The 23,977-nt window shown below is 47.1% G+C and overlaps 1 protein-coding gene across 2 annotated transcripts in view; it reads left to right on the top strand.

Annotated features, from left to right (window-relative positions):
* The window catches only part of LOC114869960 (roundabout homolog 2-like), a 58,770-nt gene that overhangs the window by 19,949 nt on the left and 14,844 nt on the right, over positions 1-23,977 (top strand). Inside the window, exons 3-14 of one of the 2 annotated variants that reach the window (XM_029174518.3) lie at positions 13,550-13,707; positions 13,789-13,909; positions 14,034-14,172; positions 15,989-16,125; positions 17,115-17,126; positions 17,575-17,699; positions 18,374-18,545; positions 20,682-20,887; positions 22,125-22,206; positions 22,300-22,465; positions 22,686-22,852; positions 22,932-23,053. In XM_029174518.3, coding sequence (XP_029030351.1) covers positions 13,550-13,707; positions 13,789-13,909; positions 14,034-14,172; positions 15,989-16,125; positions 17,115-17,126; positions 17,575-17,699; positions 18,374-18,545; positions 20,682-20,887; positions 22,125-22,206; positions 22,300-22,465; positions 22,686-22,852; positions 22,932-23,053 — 1,607 coding nt within the window. The remainder of the gene's footprint in view (positions 1-13,549; positions 13,708-13,788; positions 13,910-14,033; positions 14,173-15,988; positions 16,126-17,114; positions 17,127-17,574; positions 17,700-18,373; positions 18,546-20,681; positions 20,888-22,124; positions 22,207-22,299; positions 22,466-22,685; positions 22,853-22,931; positions 23,054-23,977) is intronic. The other variant, XM_029174519.3, reaches the window with a different exon arrangement.

Genomic DNA, 23,977 nt, shown 5'->3' with positions numbered 1-23,977 from the left:
TCCGTTCCTTTGTGTCCCTTGAGGCTGGGATTTTAGAAACAGTTTTCTTATGTCTGAGGAAATCTAAGCGGGGTTATCTTACGTGAGCACGCGCCACTCGCTGCCTGCTTAGATAATGGTTTGACAGGTAAAGGTTTAGGCTGTAGTCGGTGCCGTGCAGTCGATGTGCATTTGTCCACATTCCTTACCGTCAGTGACTTGCGTCTGAAGGACAGTTCTCGCTATAGCGGCATCTGTATGTGTGGTATGTGCCGACTTCCTTGCCCCCGCTCCCTCGAGAGCTGCAGCATTAATAACTGTAAGTGGATAATGCTCTAGCTGGAATTCCGATCAAGGTTTAATAAGAGCATGATTCAGTCTGGGACTGGCGGCGGCAGGCACTTTGTGTGCGTGTGTGTGTGTGTGTGTGTGTGTGTGTGTGTGTGTGTGTGTGACTTTTCAGGCATGGGTGTAGGTTTGTATATGCCTTAATGTACAGTATGAGTCCAATCTTCTTCTGTTCTTCTGACAGCAACATAATAAAGAAATGTTTGTGCATTTTCAGATCTGAGGTCAATTAAATTAGGAATTAAAACGTAGTATTAGGAGCCATTAATAATGCAGTCAGTACTGTAGGGGTAGTTGTGTGCTTATGTGCCGCTCCCGTGGCTACTGACTGTCACAGGATGTCTGTCGTGTGACCTGGGCCGGCGCCAGTGACACTCATGCGTTCCAACACAAACGCTGGTGGGCTCTGCATCACTGAATAACATACCACATGCAAAGAGGACGACGCGGCATTCAAATGCGACGCAACTTCCCGTGGAAGTACTTCACAATTATTCAGGTTTCTATTTGTTACGTAATATTAGGTTCCCAGCGGAAGCCAACACAGAGGACAACACAGAGCCACATTATTCATCGGGAGGAGACGCGTGTTTTTACTGAGAGTCGGAGCCATTAAACATGATATCTGTTCGTTGCCATTAGCTCCAAAGGCCCCGAGTGCAAACCTGACTTGACGTTTAATCCTCTTACACGGAAGAGGACTAATGCACACGCGGGGCGATTGTACAGTACGCGCAGGCAACCAGATGCAGTTTTGATGTGCATCTATTGGATGGTACAGTATCAATGAGAGTCCTGTGTGACTCCTGTCCTCCCCCCCCTCCCCCCCTCCAACCAGATGGCCTCCCTCTAACAGAGCGCTGACACCAGATGTGCAGCTCCAGCTTCGGCTCAGGGACCAACTGGGCCGAGTGTGCCAGTGGTTCTGTTAATGAAAATGGCACCGCCGCCCGTGTTTGTGTGTGTGTGTGCGTGCGCGTGCACGCGTTGTTTACTGTGCTCCGGCGGTATGTGACAGTTCGGGAACTCTCCGTGGGTGAGGCTTTCAAGACCGAGCTGCAGCTCAGCCATGCAGCACTCAGCAGCGCATCCAGCCGCCCAGGCTGGAGACATCCAGCCACCCATCCAGAATAAACACCCCTCTCCTGCTCCCGCTGCCTGCGACAACCCCCCATCTCCACTGCGCTCACACGCGTCACGCATACTTATATATTCTATCCTCTAACCTATTTAACAGCAGAGGGATCACTGGGCTAATTACTAATTCATACGAGCTTCATTCTTCTCAGACAAAGAGGTAAAACCACACTGTCACACTTTATCCAGTGGAATTTCTCCAGCTATAATTGCTTACAGTGGACTATGTTAATTCTGATGAAAAATCGCTCCCATTTTGATTGGTCTCAGATAGGAATGTAAATGTGGGTAATAATATAATGAACGTTTCATTCTGATAAAACCTCCAGCCCCGGCTAATGAAGTTGTTAGTACAAGCTGCGCTCTCTAATTTATGAATTTGCTCAGAAACAACTCATTATTACAGATCGTTCTGCTGATCAATTAAATGATAAGGAAACAAAGAAATTATGTTTACTTAGCAGTAATTCTGACAGCCTCCATAGGCTGAAGCCAAATGAGCTAAGTGAAAAATTTCTAATAAAAAAACCCCTTTTAAAGCGTGCAGAAGTGACAGGTATGGAAGCCTGCGCCTCTTGTACAGTCGTTATCTAAGCTGATTATGTTTTGCTCCCGTCTCCTACACACAAAGATCACATGTCTTTGGTACCCGACGAGCTACAGTAAATGAGATTCCTCAAGCTCCTAAACATGCCCAGAAAGTAGATTCTTGCACTTACAGGATAAATCATAGCCTTTAGAATTCTTCTTTTTTTTCGAAGGGAATCTGGAGTTGCCTCACCTTTAAAATGTAATATTTTTAGCATTTGTTGAGCCCGAAGTGGCGTTGCAGAGTGACACAAGAGCGAAGACCCTCATAGAATTCAATCCATTAAGCCGGTGGGGGGCGGAGATGTGACTCCAGATACGGGAGACTTTTAAGCTCTGCAGTAATCTGTCTGCCTGCGCCACAGACTGTACATGAATAGTCCTCACCTTACGCTGACTGATAAAACCTCCCATATTTCCATAGGCCCCCTGTTCTTTTAAAATGGAACGCTGACACTCCGTCAGCCAGAGCGCGTGATGTTTCACGTCCCTCTGGCGCGGTGACATTTTAATAAGCAATGGTGAAACAACACAAGCGAGGTCTGCTGCCTCTAATTAAACTAAACCAAAGGGAGATAACCAGCAGGAGTGAGGGGCAGCGCAGCTACCGCCAACCTGCACCATCGAGTCCATTTATTTAGCCGAGGCTCGTGAACTACCTGCAGTTATGCTCGTGCTTTGTTTAATTAATATGTTCAAAATGTAGTGTAACACAATATTAGGATGACAACAGACGTTTGCAGCTGCACTAAAAACCTCCAAAGCACTATGTTATAACAAGACCTCAGAGACATTCAGTTACTGCAACCCAGCTCAATATTTGATCAAATATTTCACCTGAGCTTAAAAGTCAGCTTTATAAATTGGCTTTTGATGCCTTTGAAGACTTACTACTTTTTTTATCAAAATAAAGTGTCTAAATAAAGTAAGAGGGTCTAGTCAGCGGATTTTGGCTGGATAAGACAAGGATGTCTTTCTAAACAGTCAAATGGACTGAACACGTTTGCACCTGAAGGTGATTTGGCCCAGGAGAGTCTGCATCACATACATGGAGCACATAGAAACTCAGCTCCACCTTTTTGCTGCTTGGTGACAATAACCCTCATATATTTTTTCAGGCCTCGGCCACCGCGGGTTTTACTCTGACACAAACTTTAGTATAAATAAAGGTCTCGATGCAGAAGCATATTTACATGTGCTTCGCAGGGGAGAAGCGAGCGTTAGTGATGTGTGGAGGCTCGTGTCACTCTGAAGGATGATTCCTCGGTTGCTATGTGGATTAAAGTGTCGACTGAATGCAGCTGTGTTTACACTCTGATGCCAGGAAACGTGAGGTTCACAAGTGACTGCGAACGGAAACAATTCATGTTTAAGTTAAAAATATAACTTGCTCACATAGTGATGGTTAAAAAAGCATCTTGTTGTGTCGAGTTTTCAGCATAGTGGCTTTTTTTTCTCATGATGATACTGTTATTGTATATTCAAGGGCCCAAATATCATGCGAGCAGGAAGCAGGTAGATTCGACACGTACTGTAAGCCAAGTAATAATTTGCCGTGGGACTGGATGCTCCAGTGGGTGTGTTGTTCCACGGCGTCTCATCAATTACATTTCCTGAGAGAAAACACCCGGCTGTTTTCAGTTTCCTCGCATGCCGAGGTTAATGGTGCTCTTCTTGAATGCCTCTGCCAGCCAGTAATTGGAGCAACTTAACAATCTTAAGCGGAGCCTTTGTAGTGTGTGGAGCACCGTCTGAACAGCCTTATTAACTGTAACAAACAGCCTTTATTCGCTGACCCCGTCGCCATTCTTTACCCCCTCAGTTTTTGTACTTCGCAGAAGAAAAAGAAAATCCACAACCACATTTGAAGGAGACTGTAATGAGAAGAACTTTATCACATTTTTGTCCCTTCATTATGAATTTTAGAGCCACTACGCCGCCAGAGGACTTATTAATTAGCAGCGAAAGGAAAACCTTTGTCTTCGTTAAGTCAATTACCTTAACAATCATAATTAAAGATCAGCCCAGCTTCAACCCGGCTCACAAATCTTTAATCATGTTTACATTTGCTGAACAGTTTGTGAGCTTCAACAGGAAGCGCACGGTGGAGATGCTGAACCTGTGTTTCCTCGCGCTCGAGTGCAGTGTCGGCCGTTTTGGCTGATTTGCTTCGACCAGAAGATTAAGACAGGATTGTCAGCTTCCTCACACCCTGCACCTAGAGAGAATGGTCCGGCATCCACGCTCATGCTCGCATCTGTCACTCATCCCTCGCGCGTCTTACGCTCCTGACCTTTCTCCTGATACGCGACACAGATGTTGTCTCGTCCCCCGGCGTGCTCGTCTGACCACAGACGATCGGGTTTGGCACATGGCACCGTATGCAGATCAGACAGTAGAGTCCGCGGAGACCGGCTCCACTGCGTCAGCAGCGGTACAGTGCGGAGTCAGCCTCTGGCGGCAGTCATCTTTACTATGATTGAAAGGGTTATTACACTGCCCGCGGGGAAAAAAAAAGAAGGAACCATCCCCGCGTTGTGCACTGCATTTCATCAGGTGGAGCTCTCAGCGGTGAGTGACAGCGTGTCATTTAGCGCCGTGATTGACACGTTTATGAGCGCATCGACAAATGCAGTTTGATTTTCCGTAAATCTGATAAAACGTGGAGGGAGGAAAAGCAAATAGGTGTGATCCTCCTTGGCGTGGAGAACATCTGAGCCCCCTGTAGTCAAACACATCATGGCGCGTGTTTACTCAAAGAGGCATTTGCTGTTTATGACAGGGATTTTTTAAAAATCTGCAATATATAGAGGGATGAAAGTGGAAAAAGTGCTCATAAAACAAGAACTGTTGGTTTTGTTGTCATGTTCAATAAAGACACTGTATTGATTATTAAATATTTGAACATGATAGCTTATTAGGCTTCATCATTCATTTTCTTTTTTTTTGTAAATTCATCATCAGGTTTGCTGGTATTTATTAAAAAGCCTTTATAATAAAACACGAAGTGTCGCATGGAGCTGCTCTACAGATCCCACAGATTCACAGCTTATCATGTCTGAAGACGAGCGCCCGGCCAGTCTGCTGCCTTTAGCCCACTTGGCACTGGTGGCTGTTGCTCATCTGTCCCCAAGCCCGTGTGAGCACATCACCGATCTGGACCGGGATTAAAGGACCTAATACTAACAGCTGTGCTGAGATTAGCCATGTCACTATTTACAGTTATTTTGTGAAAGCAGTGCAGCACAGACTCTGCTCAAACAATAAACCGGTGTATTTGGATTCCTCGCATGCGTCCTCCTACTTGGACCTTGGCTGTAGATTGAATATAGTTGGTCTAGGGGGAGAGATGAATGGAGCGATGTCACGGCAGATTGTTATGCAGAAGAATGATGGTTGGGACTAATACCGAGGTAGAGAACTGTCTGAAGAGTTCGGGGAAACCAACTCCTTTGTTTCGCATAATGTGCGATAAGTGTGCTGTGCGGATGAAGCGAGGGGGTCTGCAAGGAGGAAGCCTGACAAAGGATGAAGAGAGATGATTAACTTGAAATGTGAACGTCTGCAGCAGGAAGATTTTGATGGATTGAGTAGTTTTATCTTCCGTGTGCGTGTGTGTGTGTGTGTGTGTGTGTGCGTGTGTGTGCGTGTGTGTGCGTGTGTGTGTGTGTGTGTGTGTGTGTGTGTGTGTGTGTGTGTGTGTGTGTGTGTGTGTGTGTGTGTGTGTGTGTGTGTGTGTGTGTGTGTGTGTGTGTGCGTGTGTGTGTTCAGAGGCTGTGTTTGCGCGCGTAGATCCCTCCCTGTGCTTCAGCGTGTACGTTCGGCATGAATATGCATGCATGTGTTCACACGCGGGACTCTTAGCGGAGACTGATCGCCCCATGATAGGCGATCACTGGAAGATTGCCCGCGTCGCTATGGAAATGTCATATACATAAAAAACCTGATGCCATTTCCTGAAGTGCCAGCGCAGTCTTTCTTCTGACAGACAGCGCGTTTCAATGTGCTTAGATGCTTCGCGCCGCAGAAGAGGCGGCGGCGGAGCCGGCGGACGTGTGGAGAGCAGCAGGTCGGCGACAGCCACCAGCAGCTGCTCCCTTCCAGTCCCGTGCGGTGCAGGCAGCGTGTGCCGGTGGCCTTGGGATTACCGGGGGGGGGGGTGGGGTGCCTGGATGTGATTAACAGAGATTTGGGGTGAATAATCATCTAAGCCGCTCAGCAGCGCATTGGAGGTTGGGGGCTGGGTGGAGGTGAGAAGAGCTCAAGGTTTAGTGAAAGGTGCATTCCTAGACCCACCTTCACTCGCGGAAGGTGACCTGAACGCCCCAGCTTCCATCCCAACATGTAAATGAAAAACATTCAATTACTACACACTGTAAAGCATAATAACCATGTAAAGGTTACAGCTGCTTATTACATTTGAGCCAATATATTGAGCCAACTGTGGTATTTTGGGTGCAGCGCCGCCTCCGGGTCAAGCAACCTTTGTGCACTTACAGGCGTGTTAAACGTTTTCAGTTAACTTCCTCATCTGGAGATCACACGTTAAATCAGTGAAATCAAAGGCAGACAGTGGGCCATGCATTATCAGTTAATGTGCTGGAACAAGATTAGCATATTAATTACTCTTCTTTTGTGTCAAATGCCAGTAGTAGAGGAGGCCCCGCCCCCGTCTCCAAGGTTTTAAGCATCTGCATAGCCATATAGAATCAACACCAGCAAAAATGGCCCGTTCGCCCTCAGTCACGCTGAGAAGGATGTGGCGAACATGTGGTAAACACACCTCTGCTCCCAGATCTCCAGTGGCCATCAGCACACGCGTCTGATCATGATAGATGGCGCAAACGCACAGATGAATGGCTGCAATTACCATTCTCCAAAATTACCATTTTTGTGCAGAAAAAGCAAAGCAATGGCAAAATATATGATGCACATATACTGTAGTATAATGTATATGCAGTGAAGATTCCCATATATCATCCTAGAGCAGAGCAAATGTGTGGCTAGCGAGTGTTTAATCACGTGTAGAGAAACAAATGTAGGCTTTTTAATCTTTAAAGATGTGTTGGAGAGCGCGTTTAGCATTTTCATTTCAGCATTACGAGTCTGACGACGACGACTGCGAAACACAGCGGCACGGATAATTTTGGCTGGAGAGGACGAGGGCATGGAAGAAAGCGCTGCCTCCCTGGGTGATGGCTGTTTTAGTGAAACAAGGCGGATAAAAGGCTGGATTCTGATCCCTGACTCATTTTCCCAGTTCGTCTTGTGCATTTCTGCAATATTGCTGCGAGGGCCTGTGATATCCATGATCTTTGAGAAAAGAAAAATAATGTGATTGACTTTTGAGATATTTGGCTTTTTTCCATTTCTCTCTCTTTCTCAACGCGCCTCTGAAGAGGATGCAGGATGAGGGTTTATGAAAGCGGGTCACGTGTGCCTGCCAGCAAATGTTTGTCTAAATACTCGGGAAGCAGGAGCAGGAATGTAGCATCCTTAAATACGAAATGAACAAAGGTTCGCACCGAGCCGTGCACACGAACGAATGTGCGGCAGCGTTTCCAGGTGTTGGAGGATGAGATGGTGCGAAGAGCGGCGGAAGCAGCAGATTTCCATAGGTTCGTCAGTGAGATAGAGGAATGTGCTCTGGTGAAGAAACGCATGCAGACAGGGGGTAATTAATTATAGATGTGGAAATGTGGTCCGAGGGAATGCTGTTACAGTAACTGGAGGCATGGAGGGTGAGAGACGGGGAGTGGAGAGAACCCTCCGTCTATAGCATCCACAAGTTTACACTACGTGACAGAGCCTAGACGTTAATTAAAGCAGACAATGGTGGAGCAGTTATTGTTAACTCTTCGCGGTCGTTGACTGGCTCCTGACTCAAAGGGCAGAAGAATGCATAAGAAATGCACTCGAGTCTACCCCAAAGTCGAAATTCATATTCAAGTATTACATGGGAGGATATAAAAAGAATGAGTCAACGGGCCTTGGGGGTTCTGCCTGGTTGAACAAAGTTGAACTTAAACAAAAAAAACGGAAGCAATGAGACCAACGCTACGGAGGATGAACCCGAATCTAAATGGAGCAACGACTCCTGTTTGCTAAATCCTCCCATTTTATAAAAATAAATAGTATCAGCAGCTCGACTACTCTGTATCGCGTTGCCACAGGCGCCCGCGTTTCCCCGTGCATCTATTTCCAACCTTCATATTGATGCTAATTGGCCTCGACATTAATGATGCCAAAAAAGCAAAGCGAAGCGCTGCTAGATTTTGTAGCTGCCTGTTTGTAATTTTGGAGACTGCTGACTTTAGTTACATGCCTCCAGATCGCACGCTGCCTCCCAGACTGGAGTTTAGGTTGGTTTTCAAACCGGGAAATGTGTTATTAAATTATGCAGCGCCAGTGGTGGAGGAATATATATACGGTCTGATGTGCGAGCTGCCATTTTCTTTCTGTGACAACAGGCCTTAAATGAACTCATGCTACAGTACATGTATGTCCTCGTGTTGGGAAGGCAGCATTATAATAGGTAATGTACGTGAGCTGGGCTGGTAGCCTCGGGGGACGTTGGGTAAATGCTCCTCATCTCCCCGCTGATCGCGGTCCTGACTGATTGCTGATGACTTTTGTAGGGCAGAGACACGTTAAGTTGTTTATTTATTCAAAAAACAAAATCCCTAATGCAGATAGGCCTCGCTTCACTCCAGATTCCTCCTCCCTCCCTCCGAGTGCGCGTCGGCACATCTGCCTTGGTTTCCGTCCCTGTCTCTTGAACAACTGTGATATGTTGTGGTCATCAGCAGAGTTTGTGATAGAAGACCAGGGCAGATGTGTGTGTGTGTGTGTGTGTGTGTGTGTGTGTGTGTGTGTGTGTGTGTGTGTGTGTGTGTGTGTGTGTGTGTGTGTGTGTGTGTGTGTGTGTGTGTGTGTGTGTGTGCGTGTGTGCGTGAGTCACTGTGTTATCTGCATGTGACAGATGTGGGACATCCTTGAGTGCCATTGAGAAAGTGACACACCCCTACAGGCTGTGGCTGTTCAAACAGAATCTTCAGTGAACTCTAAACGACAAATTTAAGCAACCACTGTCATAAACCATCACCTACAGCAGCGACTGTAATGCTCCTCTGACACTGGATCACTAGCCCTCCAACATGAACGGGCCTTTCTTCCAACATCAGCCTTTCTGACACAATGCACGCACACACACACACTTCCAGTCCATCAAATGAAACCGTAGTTGCTACGCGCTGCACATCCTTTCCTCAGCGCGTCTGCGGTTCCCGAATGGAAACGCAGCCATCTGTTACACGCCGCGGCTCCCGAGGTGTTAGCGTCTCCATCTCTCTCCGCTCATATACAATTCCGTTTCTTTTTCCGCCGCGGCAGCGCCGGCGTGGAGGGCGACGACAACAGCAGCAGCTTTTGGGCGGGGTCGTAAGGTGTGGGGGGTTTAGAGTTCACACGCATGCAACAGCAAATCAGCAGATCACTCCGGACGAACCCAAACGCAGCGTTGGGCTGAAATGTCGTTCAGCCGCCACCATCTGGCTGCTGCACCCTGCTTATTTACTATTCTGAGTAATAAAATAATTGGATGTCTTTTGAAATGAAATAAACCCAGGAACTGGGTCAAGTACAGTTGAAATATTACAGTAGGTGAAAGTGAAGGAAATGCTTATGACAATGAATGCACTGGGATGACGGCTGAGACGTGTGGAGGAGCCTCGTTACTTTCCTCCTCCTAAATCAGTGTCTCAACCTGCTTGTCTGTAGATCGACTCCCATCAAATGACAAAACTATGAGGAGGCGGTGACGCTGATCAAAACCTACTTAGCGCGGCAACAACACACGAAGGAGAAATTTACCATCAGCCATTGTTTTCTATGTTTTGTGGGATTTTTTGTTTTGTTCTGTTTAGATGTATGAGTGCACTTAAGAATCAAAGGTTATGCACTATGTGATGATTCATGGCTGTTGAGGATGTAGAAATGTGTCATCTGCATAAAAATCCTGCTCCTAATAACAATTTTTTACCACAATCTTTCACCGTGTCCTTTTTTTCACATGGAACAAATGTACCTGCTGCAATTTTTCCAGCTTTTAGAGCCTATTATATTTTGTGTGGAGACTTTATCATGAATAGAGCTGACTCTATATTTTGAAAAACGCCCGGATTCAAGAGAGCAAACTCTGCGTGAATCCCGAGCATACAAATGTAAGCTACCTTTGCCACCTGAGGTCACCCAATTAAAACGCCGGAGGAGGAAATAATGGGGAGACATCTTTGCCAGCGAGCAAACAATTTAAGCTATTTCAGGACGCCGCGCGCCGACGCGCCTAGCTTAGCGCGCTGCACGCACTTATCAGTCCAAATTGAACTTTGGCAGCTTCCAAGCAGCGTTATCGGTCTCAGGTGCGGTGGGAGCAGAATACAAATGCCGGTGTCATTAGCACGTGTGAGCCAGTCTGCTGATATATTACTTCATCTCAAATGTACAACTGCAGCACAAATTTAGCCATTACTTTGGAGGCAGAGGTCCTGTCACAGCTGCCAGCGTTGGCACCAAATGCGCCGTCGCACGCACAAATGGAGCACAAAGCGTCGTTAGGCTTCGCCGTTCGCCGCCGTGCCTTGTTGTGACACTTGGCAGCGCTGACTTCCAGACGCTCCAGTGCAGTGAGCGCGTGCGGGCTTAATGGATGCGCGAGGCGCTACAGTAGCCGCGCTGCGCCGGAGAAGCTAATAAAGGTGCGGCCTGATAGATATCCTGTCTGTGCAGAACACCTACTGCGCCGGAATAAACAAGCTCTGCTGCGGTTCACAGGTGTGGTGAAGTGGTGAAATATGATTCAGTGAGGTTTTTATGCTGCAGGTGTGTCTTTAGCCTCCTCAGAAATCAGGATTCCAATGTATAATATCTGAAAACGGGCACACGCCCACTCTGTATGGGTATTTGGATTCATATACTTTCATCTCTTGACGCATTTTACCACCAGTTGTGCCACAAAATGAAACCCATTCACAAACGATTCTCCCTCAGATTTGCTAAACGAACCGAGTCCCCCCCGAACGGCTGGTTTCAATAATTGAGCAGCACTCAATCAGAGAACATTAGCTAGTGGCGGCGAACCCCGTCACCTGAAATAATTACCATCCAGCAGCGGGCCGCGCATGGGTTCTGCCTCCGTGGGGGCGACGCAGATCGATAGATTAGAACAACACGGCCCCCACCTCGTGTCTCGAGGGCCCTCATAAACAGCACCCAAGGAAACCTGCAAAGGTGTCACCGTGTGAAGGGGGGAGTGAAGGCGGGGGATGGGGGTGCTTGTCATTGCAGCGGGGTAATGCGTGCTGTCTGAACTCAATAAATCACAGCCTCACCGCTGACAGTATTCATGTGTATGTGCAAACACTCCATAGTAGAGTCTTACAAATTTGCAGGAGCTATTACCAAAAGGTGATTGTTAATGCGTGATTCTCTTCCTATTTATTTAGACCTTGCACGCCGTCAATCACAATCAAGAAATTTTCCTGTGTGAGGCTCTTATTGCATATGCATCAGAAATTTAGATAGAGATACAGACAACAAACAACCCTGTAGTGACACATACGTGGAAATGGACACCATTGTCTCTTCATTAGTCCGTTGTGCTGTTCTACTTTCCTTTTGTGTCACTGGGCTTGCGTTTTATGTCTGGAAGCATCTCGTACCTTTGTGTGTGTTTCACTGTCTCCTGAGACGGGCTTCGCTGTTGCAGAAGTACCTTTAATGTGACAATGCAGGGATGCGGATGGAGGCTGTGTGGCTGCACGAGCGGAGGCAGTGGGTCACTGAGTGTACAGTAACATGTGACACGTATGCCTGTGCCAAAAGACTTTCTCCAACCACTCATTTACTTGTAGACAGGCTGTGATTGACAGCTGGGCCAAAGGGCCTCTGGCTCCTCACTGTTTTTTTTCCTCCTTCACTACATAGGTGTCTCCTGGGACGAGGGATTCATGCTACTGAGTATCAGCAAAACAGCTTATGGCTGTAATGAGAACGCAAAGCAAACTGAACATCCATTTGAGAAGCAGCCGCACCAGCGACGAGCAGGTTGTTATCTGGTCGTCCTGGGGTAATTAAAAGCAGGGAAATGCCGCGGTATTAACCCGGCTGATGCTATCTGCGCACAGTTGTGGTGAATTGTAATTAGCCGTCGCTCTCAGATCGGCACCGGCCGCCGCCGCGCGTTATTTAAAATCAGCCGACAGTAAAGCGTTTTGCACAAACAACATGTCGCGGGGAATTAACGCAAAGTGGACCACAATTCATTGCAGGACCCACATCATGGAGTCTATTTTTATCTATGATTCCAGCGATGCGCTCAGTGCCGTCATTTTCTGTAGCTATACTTAAAGCTTTCAAAACGCCTTTCAGTGTTTGGCGTAGCGGCTGTGACAGAATTAGGGAGTTTTGAAGGCCTAACCTTTTAAGTGAGCGCCAGATAGCTGGTGCGGCACCTCTCTCCAAGACGCGCGGCTCCGCTTGACAATTCTTGATGTTCTCGCTGCTTTGAACAGACAAAAACCAAGCGCAGACGCTCCTGCCACGGACAAATTAAAATGTTTCTGCAGCGCTGGGAGACTAAACCAGCTCACAAATGGAATGCTAATGAACTGGAGATGAGTATTTAAACAAAGCAAATGTGCCATACTTTAAGTAGCTGTCATAATTATGGGGCTGGGTAGCGTTAATGTTGTTGTTCCCAGCTACTGTATCGATTCCTGCCGCGGACGCGCCCTCTGACCAGCAGCATCTCGCGTGACATTTGCCGCTGTTAATGAGACGTTTCCAGTGTGTTGCCATTGATCATAATTGAGACCTTGCACCTTTTTCCCCGGTCACTTCATAAAGCCTCAGAAATGAGAGTTGCAGCGATCGATACCGCCGCCGCTCGGTACATGCAGAGCTCTGACCTTGTGCCTGCCTGAAAACAGCTTTCACGAAGATGTTATCGCTCAGGGTTCCAGAGAAAAACTATTTCAGTAGTATTTGGTCAAATTTACTCATCAAAATGAAGATAAATATTCTGTTTGGCAGAATGTCATTAAACGCTGCATGAATGGGTGAGACATTAGTTATTCCCAACGCTACAACTGCTGGTAGAACTAAACACTTCTAATGATCTTCCTCTTATTGTTCTACACCTCAAGCTTTTTTTTTTGTTTCTGTACTGTGTTACTCCCTCTGGGTTTTACACACCCTCACATTTATCTACTAAGATCGGAGAGGAGCTCATACCTTTACCCTCAGGGGCGGCCGTGTTATTAAAGACAGACAGATTGCTGAGTGTTCTGTGAGGAAGCCTACTTGATAGAATTATCTTCTGCTTCTCGCTTTGGAAAAAGGTGACGGGGGTCAGTTCAACGGAGACGGCTCGGTCCTAGAGCGACATAATGGGGAGCGCGGGGACATGAATGAAACTCAACGGCCTCTTCTGTTGCAGTGCTACGCGACGACTTCAGGCAGAACCCGCAGGACGCGGTGGTGGCGGTCGGGGAGACGGCCAGTCTGGAGTGCCAGGCGCCGCGCGGGCACCCGGAACCCACCACCTTCTGGAGGAAGGACGCGGCTCGGCTCGACCTCAAGGACGACAGAGTTTCAGTAAGTCGCGGTCCGGGCCGGAGCGGCCGCTTCCCACCGTTAGGACTGGGAGGCGTAACGTGCGACATGTTGTGTTGTCAGGTTCGTGGAGGCAAGCTGACCATCTCCAATGCCAAGAAGAGCGATGCGGGCATTTATGTGTGTGTGGCAGCCAACATGGTCGGCGAGCGGGAGAGTGAGAAAGCCCAGCTCTCAGTGTTCGGTAAGACGCCTGACGCGCGCCAATGGCAGCCGACGGTTATTCTCAGGTGCTCACGGCCACCGGCACGCGGAGCATTTACCACCCTGACAAAGGTATATTTAGCAGTGTGTGTGTGTGTGTCTAGAGCGACCCGTGTTTGTGCAGCGGCCTGTGAACCAGGTGGTCCTGGTCGACGAGAGCGTGGAGTTCAGGTGTCAGGTCCACGGCGACCCGCCGCCCACGCTGCGCTGGAAGAAGGAGGACGTGGACGTCCCCCGCGGCAGGTGAGGAAGTGTGCGGCTGCGTCTGTGTTTGTGTAACAGCGGAAGAGGCCTCGCAGAATGTCTGCACCTATAATAGTCAATATACTGAAGCAAGACCCATTCATTAGATGCAAGCATTCCCGTGTTTTTAGCCACTTTAAAAGTCCAAATGAGAGCCTGAGGGTGTGTGCGACCCAAGTTGAGTGTTGTTGCGTTGTGTCATGATGTGTTTTGGCCCACGTGCGCGTCAACATCGACAGTCCTTGCTAATCGCTTTGTAGCGACATCAGAGCACTTTTTGAAGCCGTTATTAGCCTGTCATGTGAGCTTTTACAGTGCTAATAGTTACTGCTCGCCGCTTTATACTTTTAATTACAGTGTGTCTCCTCGTACAATCTGCCCGTCCATCAAGATCTTTTCATCGCTCTGCTCCAATGGAAGAGTTCTGCTTCTTCAGACTTAATGACAAAGCTCCTATAATGCCCGTGTTTGTAGGTTATTTATAATAATGCCAGACAAATAATTTCACCGTCCAATAAACTGAAGGCACTAAGAAGAATGTGCACAGCAACACTTACGTAACCACAATGATGCATGCAAACACAATTAAAGGAGTAGAATAAACACCACAAACCACCAGAAAGTTGGATTAGATTCAATAATAATGAATAATAATGCAGAATTACTGTATATACACCTGTTACTAGCCATTTCTACCACAGTAAACAAAGCAGAGGAACTCTGTTTAAATAGTGAGGGAACCTGCCCACAGCGGGGTTCCAGCCTGCTCCCCTGTCTGCCTCCCTGCAGCCTGTGGTGCCCTCTACCTCAGTACCCACTGACTTCAGCAACATGTCCTACTTTCAGACCCGCCTCGCCTCACTTCCCTAGTTCCACTTCTTTCATTCTTTTCCTAAACCCACGGGCCTCCTGGGAAGCCCGTATCTGGGTCAGAGATGTGCCGTGAATGGAGTCCTCGCCGACTCTGGACACAACCCACGGCGCCCATCGATATTCTGCCCACACCCTCTCCAAGCGTCTGTTTGGAATGGGACTTCTTCTCCCCCCTTGTGCCATTTCTCTGCCTGACTTGTCTCCCGTCTCGGAATCAGTATGGCTGGCTAGTCAATTTCGCAGGATCTCACACCAAAAGGCACTCTGGAGACGGAGCGGGGAGCGCGACTCCTTCTGTCTGTAGCTCCTCTGAGGTGCTTATCTAAACTCTGGTAGCTGAGATGTTTCTCTCAGTCTGACTGCATCACGGTTGCCGTACAGTATGCGGCTCTGGTGGATGGAACATCTCTATGAATTAGTCATTTTTTACTGCTGGGCTCATTCATCAGTTGAGTTTGTCAGACGGTGCCACTCCCTTACTCTCAGACTATTTGTCTGTCTCCTCTCTCTCTCTCTCTCTCTCTCTCTCTCTCTCTCTCACGCACGCACACATACAGTAGTATAGCGCACTACACATCCCACACCACAGTAGGTGGCTCGTCTTTATAAATATTGAAATAGTGGAACAGTCAGGGTTCCAGCTGAAAGCACCTTTCATTTTGCCATGCCTTCATCTCAGCATAATTGCTGCTTTTTTTTCTGCCTCTGCACCGTGTGAGACACTGTGTGCAGCAGGGAGTCTTAATTGCGAAGGATAGTTTGTCTTTATTCCATCAAATATGACACAACCTTTGCGAAAGCTTCCATCTTACACATCACGCTTGATTCAATTCCAGCGTTTGTTGATTGCGTTTGCTTTATTAAATGGGGTATTTTAATCCGCGTGCGATCGGCGCCGATCGATTGCGTTTGACTTAACGCCGCTGCTGTTCCTTTCTGCCAGGTACGACGTCAGGTACGATAAGGAGGACTTTCTGCTGAGGATAAAAAAAGCGTCGGTCAGCGATCAGGGGACGTTCACCTGCCTGGCAGAGAACCGCGTGGGTAAAGTGGAGGCGTCTGCCTACCTGACCATCAGAGGTGGGTGACTGCTGGTGGAGCTCCTAACGCATCCCACATTCTCCTGTATCGCCCCAAGCAAACCACAGGGCAATCAGCCCTTTATTGCTCGTTTTATGGGCATTATTGCCCCCCTGCTGAGAGGCCATTTTTTCACATAGCAGATTGATACTGTTGATTGCTTCAGATCCTCAGTTATGCTCCACATATGAGCAATCCAACCAGCTTTAAGTGAACTGTTCTTCAGCCTCTCCTCTGGGAGCCATTTTCCTTCCAGCTCACTAACACTGTCATTATCAATGGAGCACAATAAAATATTGTTCTCTTTAGATTTGTAAGGCGTTGCCTGGAAGAAACCAATATCGCTTTAATACCATCTGAGTGAGCTCCGCATCATACTGTACATCATCACACATGCTTGTACATCATAGTTCATATGCATTAATATTTATTTTTTAATTACATATTTTTGCTTTACTACCTCTTTTTTCTAATGCTCTTATACATCTTAATGTTAGAGACATATTTTGAGGTTATTGAAAATTATGCTTGTGCTTTTTTGGTAAAGTTGTATAAACCAGGAGTTTTACAATTAAAACTTTATACTGAAACAATAACGAAGAGCAGAAAAAAAGAAAATCAGTGATCAGTGGTTAGGGATACGTAATCTTTTTTTAGCTAATTGAAGATGGTATTGAATTTATGTTATGAGGGGATAAAGATGCTAAAAGCTGCTAAACTACATCTGTCCAACAAGTGGTTGTTGGCATTGGTTGTCTTTCTACTGTCAGCAAGGCGCCCATTCCCGAGGCCCATGCCCTCACCTGCTTTTGGTGAATGAACGCCATTCCCCCCCCTTCAAATTTCATGGATGGAAACCCAACTCCATCTCATTCATTTCTGATTTTCATTCCTTTCCTTTTTTTCCTGTCCCTCTGTTCTGCTCCTCTGCCTTCCTTCTCTCTGTGTCGTGTGTCAATCTCACCCACACACCATTGTCGTGTCACCAGCTCGCCCTGTTGGTAAGTAAGAGCTGATCCCAGTGTGCATGAGTTTGTTTGTTTGTTTGTTTGTTTGTTTTTTGATCACACACATTTACAGCATGCATGTGTGACATTTCACAAACGCATTCATCACTAATATGAGACGTGTATATCCACATTACTACGATCGATGGCTCCTAGCAGCTTGCTGTAGAAACAATGAATTTACAGCCTAACGGGATATGAAACCCGGCATAACAACGCATCCTGATGTTCTAGCAGCTGGATGAAGGGCTGATTTTTTTTGCATACAGTATGTAATCCCTAATATAATAACGTAATGCATGACGTTTTTAGTTGGCAGGACATTGTTCCAGTAGTAGTTTTACAGTAGTAGTTGTACTGTCACCATTTGCTGAACACTCAGTATTTATTGTGTGCAAATGTGCTGCTGTTGTGATGTTGTTTATTTCACCTTTGACCTCAGAGGCGCCTCAGTTCGTGGTGCGACCCCGTGACCAGATTGTGGCCCAAGGACGCACAGCCACCTTCCCCTGCGAGACCAGGGGCAAACCTCAGCCCACGGTCTTCTGGCAGCGAGAGGGTAGCCAGGTGAGCCCCGGGTTCTGACAAAAGGTCCGTGTCGGCATATGTGCACGAGGAAGGAAGGGCTTTATTTCTGGATCGCACCGCACATCTATCAAAAGTAAATGATATGGAATAGAAAGGACGACCATGAATCATGCAACAAAGGACCAAAGCAGGAGGACAGAAGAATGTGCTTCTCCTCCAAATGCAGATAATGAAGTGGCCATTCATCATCTATCTACACCAGCATGACCAGCCAAATCACTTAGCAAGAAATAATGCCATGTGCTGCATTAGAGCCATTAGACATAATGAAAACAAGGCTAATGTCCTTTCCTGCCCATCAGCTCGTCTGCTTATGCTGCAGAGAAGGACAATGCTGATGCCGTGGTTTCATCAACATGACTGCAGGTTATCACAGCGGGGTTTGCCATTTAGTGCTAGCACAGAGAGATATTGACCCACTTTTCGAACTCGATTGCACATAATTATTAGAATGTGTAAGCATGTTGACGGTATAACAGCAGTCACTCCTTTAAAGCCACTTGTGCTGCAAAGATGTGAAATTATAAGAGACAAGTCTTCAGGACAATTCATTTTAATTTTAGTTTACCCAAGTTGAGTTGATGAAATATTTACTTTTGTTTCAAAATTCAATACTGCTTCATTTCTCCATGTTTGGCTCCCTTTCCTCGCAGGACCTTATGTTTCCCAACCAGCCGACGCAGGGGGAGAGCCGCGTCTCCGTGTCCGTCAACGGAGAGCTGAGCATTTCGCCCGTGCAGCGCTCGGATGCGGGGTACTATATGTGCCAGGCCCTCACAGTGGCAGGCAGCATCATGGCCAAGGCTCAGCTGGAGGTGGCAGACGGTGAGGCCCATGTTTATTGGAGGCGTGATCAAATGAGGCTTTTTTAACCTGGACAAACACCAATTCCGTAGCCAGCAGGTTCGGAGACTTTATACTTACACTGCATTGTCACACCCTGTTAGCTACATTAAGCAGGGAGATGCTCAGACTGTATTAGTGAACACCTAACGCGCCGCTGCATGATTGCATGGCTCAATACGCAGCTAATTTCTCCAGAATGAAGCTATTACCTCTTCCCCTGCGGGATCATCTGAATGGATTACTTCAAATGGCTGGTAAATCACACCGCAGCTTATCCGATATAGGAACGACAGCTTAAATGTACAGTAAAGCAATTAGTCCCTGAGGAACCACTACACAAAGAAACAATGACAAGTTTAGCTTTCAAGCAAGATGCATCCACGCAGACCCACAACCATTTGAGGGACAGTTAAACATGTTAAATGGGCTTCTGTATAAAACATTATCTGTAAAAAGCAACAAAACACATGTTTATCTGCACACATTTGTATAGAAGAAGAGTTGCATGTGGTAAAACAGTCACCTGCAATCATCATGTCATTATCACCCCACTACGGTAAATCCCAACGCTCTGAAAGGACTGAAACATCAACAGCATCTAAACCGCCGTCTTGACGGAGAGACACTTTTTCGACCGCGCTTTAATGTCAGCGTTAAGTGCCGCGCCGCTGCCAGCTGGGAGCCGTTCATGCCCTTCTTTCCATTTGTTTCTTGGCTTTTTTTTTTCCTCCTACACATTATTAAATCAGTATCTGCTAAAGTGTTTTTTTAGGAGGAAACGACTCTTGTTCTGTCACTCTCAGGAGATGGATCAATATCCAAATGTTTGGTGCCGAGCATAAGGCGTGGAACAAATATCTCAGACTGGTGACCGTAAACAAAGACGGACAGAGAGCTGGAGTGGTGCCTACTGGAATTTTGGACCTGAAACTTGACGCCATAATGAAGCTACAGTCTAGTGATATGGTGCATTATCAGTATGCGATCTGCAGATCTACTCTATAATAAACTCAGTGTGCTGGGCAGCTGCTCATGGAAAACTTGCTTTTATTATTACCTTTGTTACCGAAGCTGGCACATTTGATAACATTTCATACACAACCACGGCTAAATTAGGATCAGCAATAACGTGTCAGTGCTGACTCCCTAATAATTCAGCATATGTAATGCTTTTGAGCATTTATGAGCTTTTGGTGAACCAGCCGAAGGAGTGTTGTCAGTCAGACCAGTACATTTTAAATCTGACTTCAACCAATGTAATAAAAATCTTTTATTGCCACATAAATGCAGGCAATTACTGTACAAGAGCCTTATCATGGTTGCTGCAACTAGCTGTACCTCATTTCGCTCCTATTTTGCCGGAGTTGCTGTGTTCCTCAGTGTGTTCGAGGGGGTGTGATGGAAGATAAGGCAGGGTGAACCCGCTGTAAACACTTGTGCAAATGGAGACAGGCCTGATAACAGTGGAGAGCAGCGGTGAGGAAATTGGAAGCGGGCGATAGTTACAAGGCCGAGGGAGATTCAACACTCCAGAAATTATTGTTGCAGAGTGCAGAGGCTGTTTTCTGGATGATATAACGCGCTTTTAAAAGGCTTTAAAGGAGACGTATTGTTGTTCTGCTCGCTAATTTGGAGTTGTGTCAGGATGCGCGAGGGGGAGAGAGGATGCCAAGAGGGAGGGGGCGCAGCCATGAGTCAGAGTGGTTCGAGAGGACAGGTGGGAATGTGTTGTTAGGTGTTATAAAGAACGTACGGTAATTAGCACCGTGGGTTAGGCATTGTTAATCCTCACCTAGTAATTAAAGCCCAAAGGTGTGATGCAGTGGCGCGAGCTCGGCGCCACACTGTGGAACAGCCTCACAAAGCCGTCGCTTCTGCTCACAACAAATGCGGCAGATTGAACTCTAACATACTGGGCCCGCAATCACCAATGCAATTACCGCAATCACAAATTAGCACCTTGTGATAAGGTCACGCATTGTTGTTCGCAAATCAGGCAAAAGTCGAGGGGAAAGTGCAAATAAAGACAGTTGTGGTTTCCTGCCAAGGCCGTGACAGCGAAATTGCTGGGAACACGTTGCAATAATACCGCTTTCTTTTCATTTCTACCTTCAGCCCTGAAGGACCGCCCCCCGCCCATCATCAGGCAGGGCCCGTCCAACCAAACGCAGGCTCTGGGAGGCGTGACCCTACTGGGCTGTCAGGCATCTGGGGACCCAGAGCCCACGGTCACCTGGAGGAAGAACGGGGCCAGTCTGCTCGGGAAGGACCCGCGGTTTTCTCTGCTCGACCACGGGAGCCTTCAGATCCAGAACACAAAGGTGGGCGGTACCGGGCAAGGCTTTTAGCGTAGCGATACCCAGGTAATGTGTGCTGGCGCCAACAATGGCCCAAAGCAAAGAAAAAAGAGCAATCAGCACTGATATGAACTATAATAATAAACATAGCTGATAGGAGGGATATGAGATCCTTCACTCAGATTTGGCTCCTTTTGGATTTAACTAGCTGTGGTTTTATCAGGACCTGTGGATTAATTGGCGAAAACAAAGGATTGTTAATTAATCTCTAAGGCAACGATTTACCCCAACAGTCTTATTTTATTCATATGAATCTGAAAATATCTTTTGTCCTCACACATGATTACTTTGTCCAATTCCACCACACTTTGTCTTCTTCACTGGGGAAATTTCAAAATTTCTTGTTTGTGCTGCATTATTTCATCATCGCTGCACTGTCAATAAGCAGTTATTAAACGGATGTCTCGTACAGTGCATCCATACTCACCCAAACACATACATGTGTTTTTATGTACAGTTCATACATGGCATCCTGTATCGAAATCAACGACAGGACAGAGACGTCCTCTCATCCGCCGGCTGATGTCAGCTGAGCGTAATTCAAGCAGACAAGCGCAGTCAGGTTGCTTTTAAAAGATGAATAGCGAGGAATTGATTTTTATAAGTCATTAAACGCAGCTGTTTAGCCTGAATCTCTGCGGCAGCGGTAGGACTCAAGGACTCAAGGACAGCGACCAGTGAGCGGAGTCCAAAGAGGGTAATATAACGGAGGAACTGCAATATAAAAGTGCTCTGCCTGTGTCAATCTCCAGAGAGATAGTAGTTGTCAGTGATTCCTAAGGCTTCGCCAGTATAAAATAGATTGTCATATCTCATAGCTCCTGTGTCAGCACTGATGATGATAATGCTGATGGCTCTCGGAATGAGGGTGAGTATTATTGGAGGAAATCAATTAAGAAAATTAATGTAGGCTCTTACTGGGCTCTTTTTTTCATTGCCTGGTGTTAAAGTTGCTCCTCATCCACTCTGAGGCTCTTCTCGAGCCAAATGCAGGCCAGTAGAGGTTAATGCATTTTTACTGTACTGCTAGCCGCGAATCTCCTTCAGATGCCCAGACTGATGCAAGTGTTTGTCCAAACCAACTGGGACGTCTGTAGCAGTCGGTTGGACTCAGTCAGACCCAGGCAAAGGAGGGAATTACTGTATGTGTGAGTTGGATCAGAAAAGAATAGAGACTACCGTTTGTTCATGTGTTTTTCAGCTGTCTGACTCAGGGTTGTACGCCTGCGTTGCCACCAGCTCCAGTGGAGAAACATCCTGGAGTGCCTACTTGGATGTCAGAGGTCTGCTTCAATAGACGTCATTAGCATACAAATGTCATCTAAAGAACGCTCGGCGTGTTTACATGCATGTCCTACTTCTCTCCTCTTCATCAGACGCCGCTGACTTCGTAGAATCCCTCGCTCACAACGCCACGGCTCTCCCAGGACCGCCCTCCAAGCCAGAGGTCACCGACGTTACCAAGGGCAGCATCTCGTTGTCATGGGAACCGGGACCGGAGGCGGGCTCCCCGGTGTCCTCCTATGTCATTGAGGCCTTCGGGTATGTCTGCGACCTATGGCCCCAGGCTGCATTTAGTGACCCCGAACTTTCCTGGCAGTAACAGATGTGGGGGTTTGTGTGGGTATTCAAACATGCCAGGGCAGTAATAGACACAGTGTTTAGATAGATTTGAGGTTACAGTGTTAAAATGTATATTTAAGCCATTTTAAACAGTAAAAGCAAATCCAAACCCAACTGATGAGGCTTCTTCTTTCTACAGCCAGTCAGTGAGTAACAGCTGGCAGACGGTGGCGGATCACGTGAAAACCACAGAGTTCACCGTCAAAGATCTACGACCCAATACAGTGTATCTGTTCATCATTAGGGCAGTCAATGCCCAAGGGCTCGGCGACCCCAGCCCCATGTCTGAGCCTGTCCGGACGCAAGGTACAGGAAGGAAGACAGATGTTTGGCGGGTTCTAAAGGAGAGGCAGCACTGACGCGTGTCCTCCTTTCATTCCAACAGACATCAGTCCCACGGCCCAGGGGGTGGACCACCGGCGCGTGCAGAAGGAGCTGGGGGACGTGGTGGTCAGCATGCACAACCCCGTGGTCCTCAGCTCCACCACAGTGCAGGTCACATGGACTGTAAGTACTAAAAAACAGGCAGCAGTCGTCCCACTGCCGCTTTACCTGCAGTGAAACAACGCAGAACCCGCCTGTTCCCTCCACTTGGCGGGTCGCTGTGTTCTGGATTAGCACACGCACAGAGGCTAAATATTATGGGATGGCTCTGCGTTGACTGAACAGCTGGTGCTCAATCAATTCAAAATGGTTTTAGGTGATGCAAGAATCAAGACTAATGTTTGCACGCAGGACACATACATCACCATTAGGTGCTGCACATGTCTCCTCTGGAGGCAGTTTGCAGTCGGCCCTGGATCTGGGAGATGTTATTTCTGTCTGCTGGCGAGGTGTCTCGTCTGACGGCGGCTGTGGCTTGATGACACGCCCTGGACGGGCTCGCTCCGTGCTCTTAGTCGGCACGTTGCTAATATACATTTGTGGTCAGCGCTCACTTTCCAGCGACTCCTTCCCTCCATGAAGGAGCTAGATGTTGGTTGATTGGGCTCCAGCCATGGAAAGAGCACTTATTCATTACAGAAGGTCAAACAAACGCTTCTGAAGCTGAGTGATTCACGCACAGAGCTCTTAAAGTCTGTATATGCCATATGGAAATATTTATATCTATCATCTTTCATATCTATCCACAACCCATAGACTGTGTAGTTACTGAGACTGCTGAGGATTTACTCAGAAATACCCACAACGGTAATAAAGCAGCAAATATGATGACTTTGCAAAGTTGAACTACTGCTAAAAACACTAAGAACGATGACTCTGGACAATAACAGGAGTACGTGAGAGTCGGATACAGTGAACTGAGGGCCTTGATTAATCCTACCTCTGCTAAGACAATGGGAAGGTGAACTCAGAGGAGGGTCATTTATTTTGATTCATGGCCTCAACCGTGACTTCTATTCTACTCTATTCTATTCCATCTAACAATGT

This window comes from Betta splendens, chromosome 14 (genome assembly GCF_900634795.4).
Source record: "Betta splendens chromosome 14, fBetSpl5.4, whole genome shotgun sequence".
In the NCBI taxonomy this organism is placed as follows: domain Eukaryota; kingdom Metazoa; phylum Chordata; class Actinopteri; order Anabantiformes; family Osphronemidae; genus Betta; species Betta splendens.
This window is presented reverse-complemented; position numbering and strand designations above follow the sequence as displayed.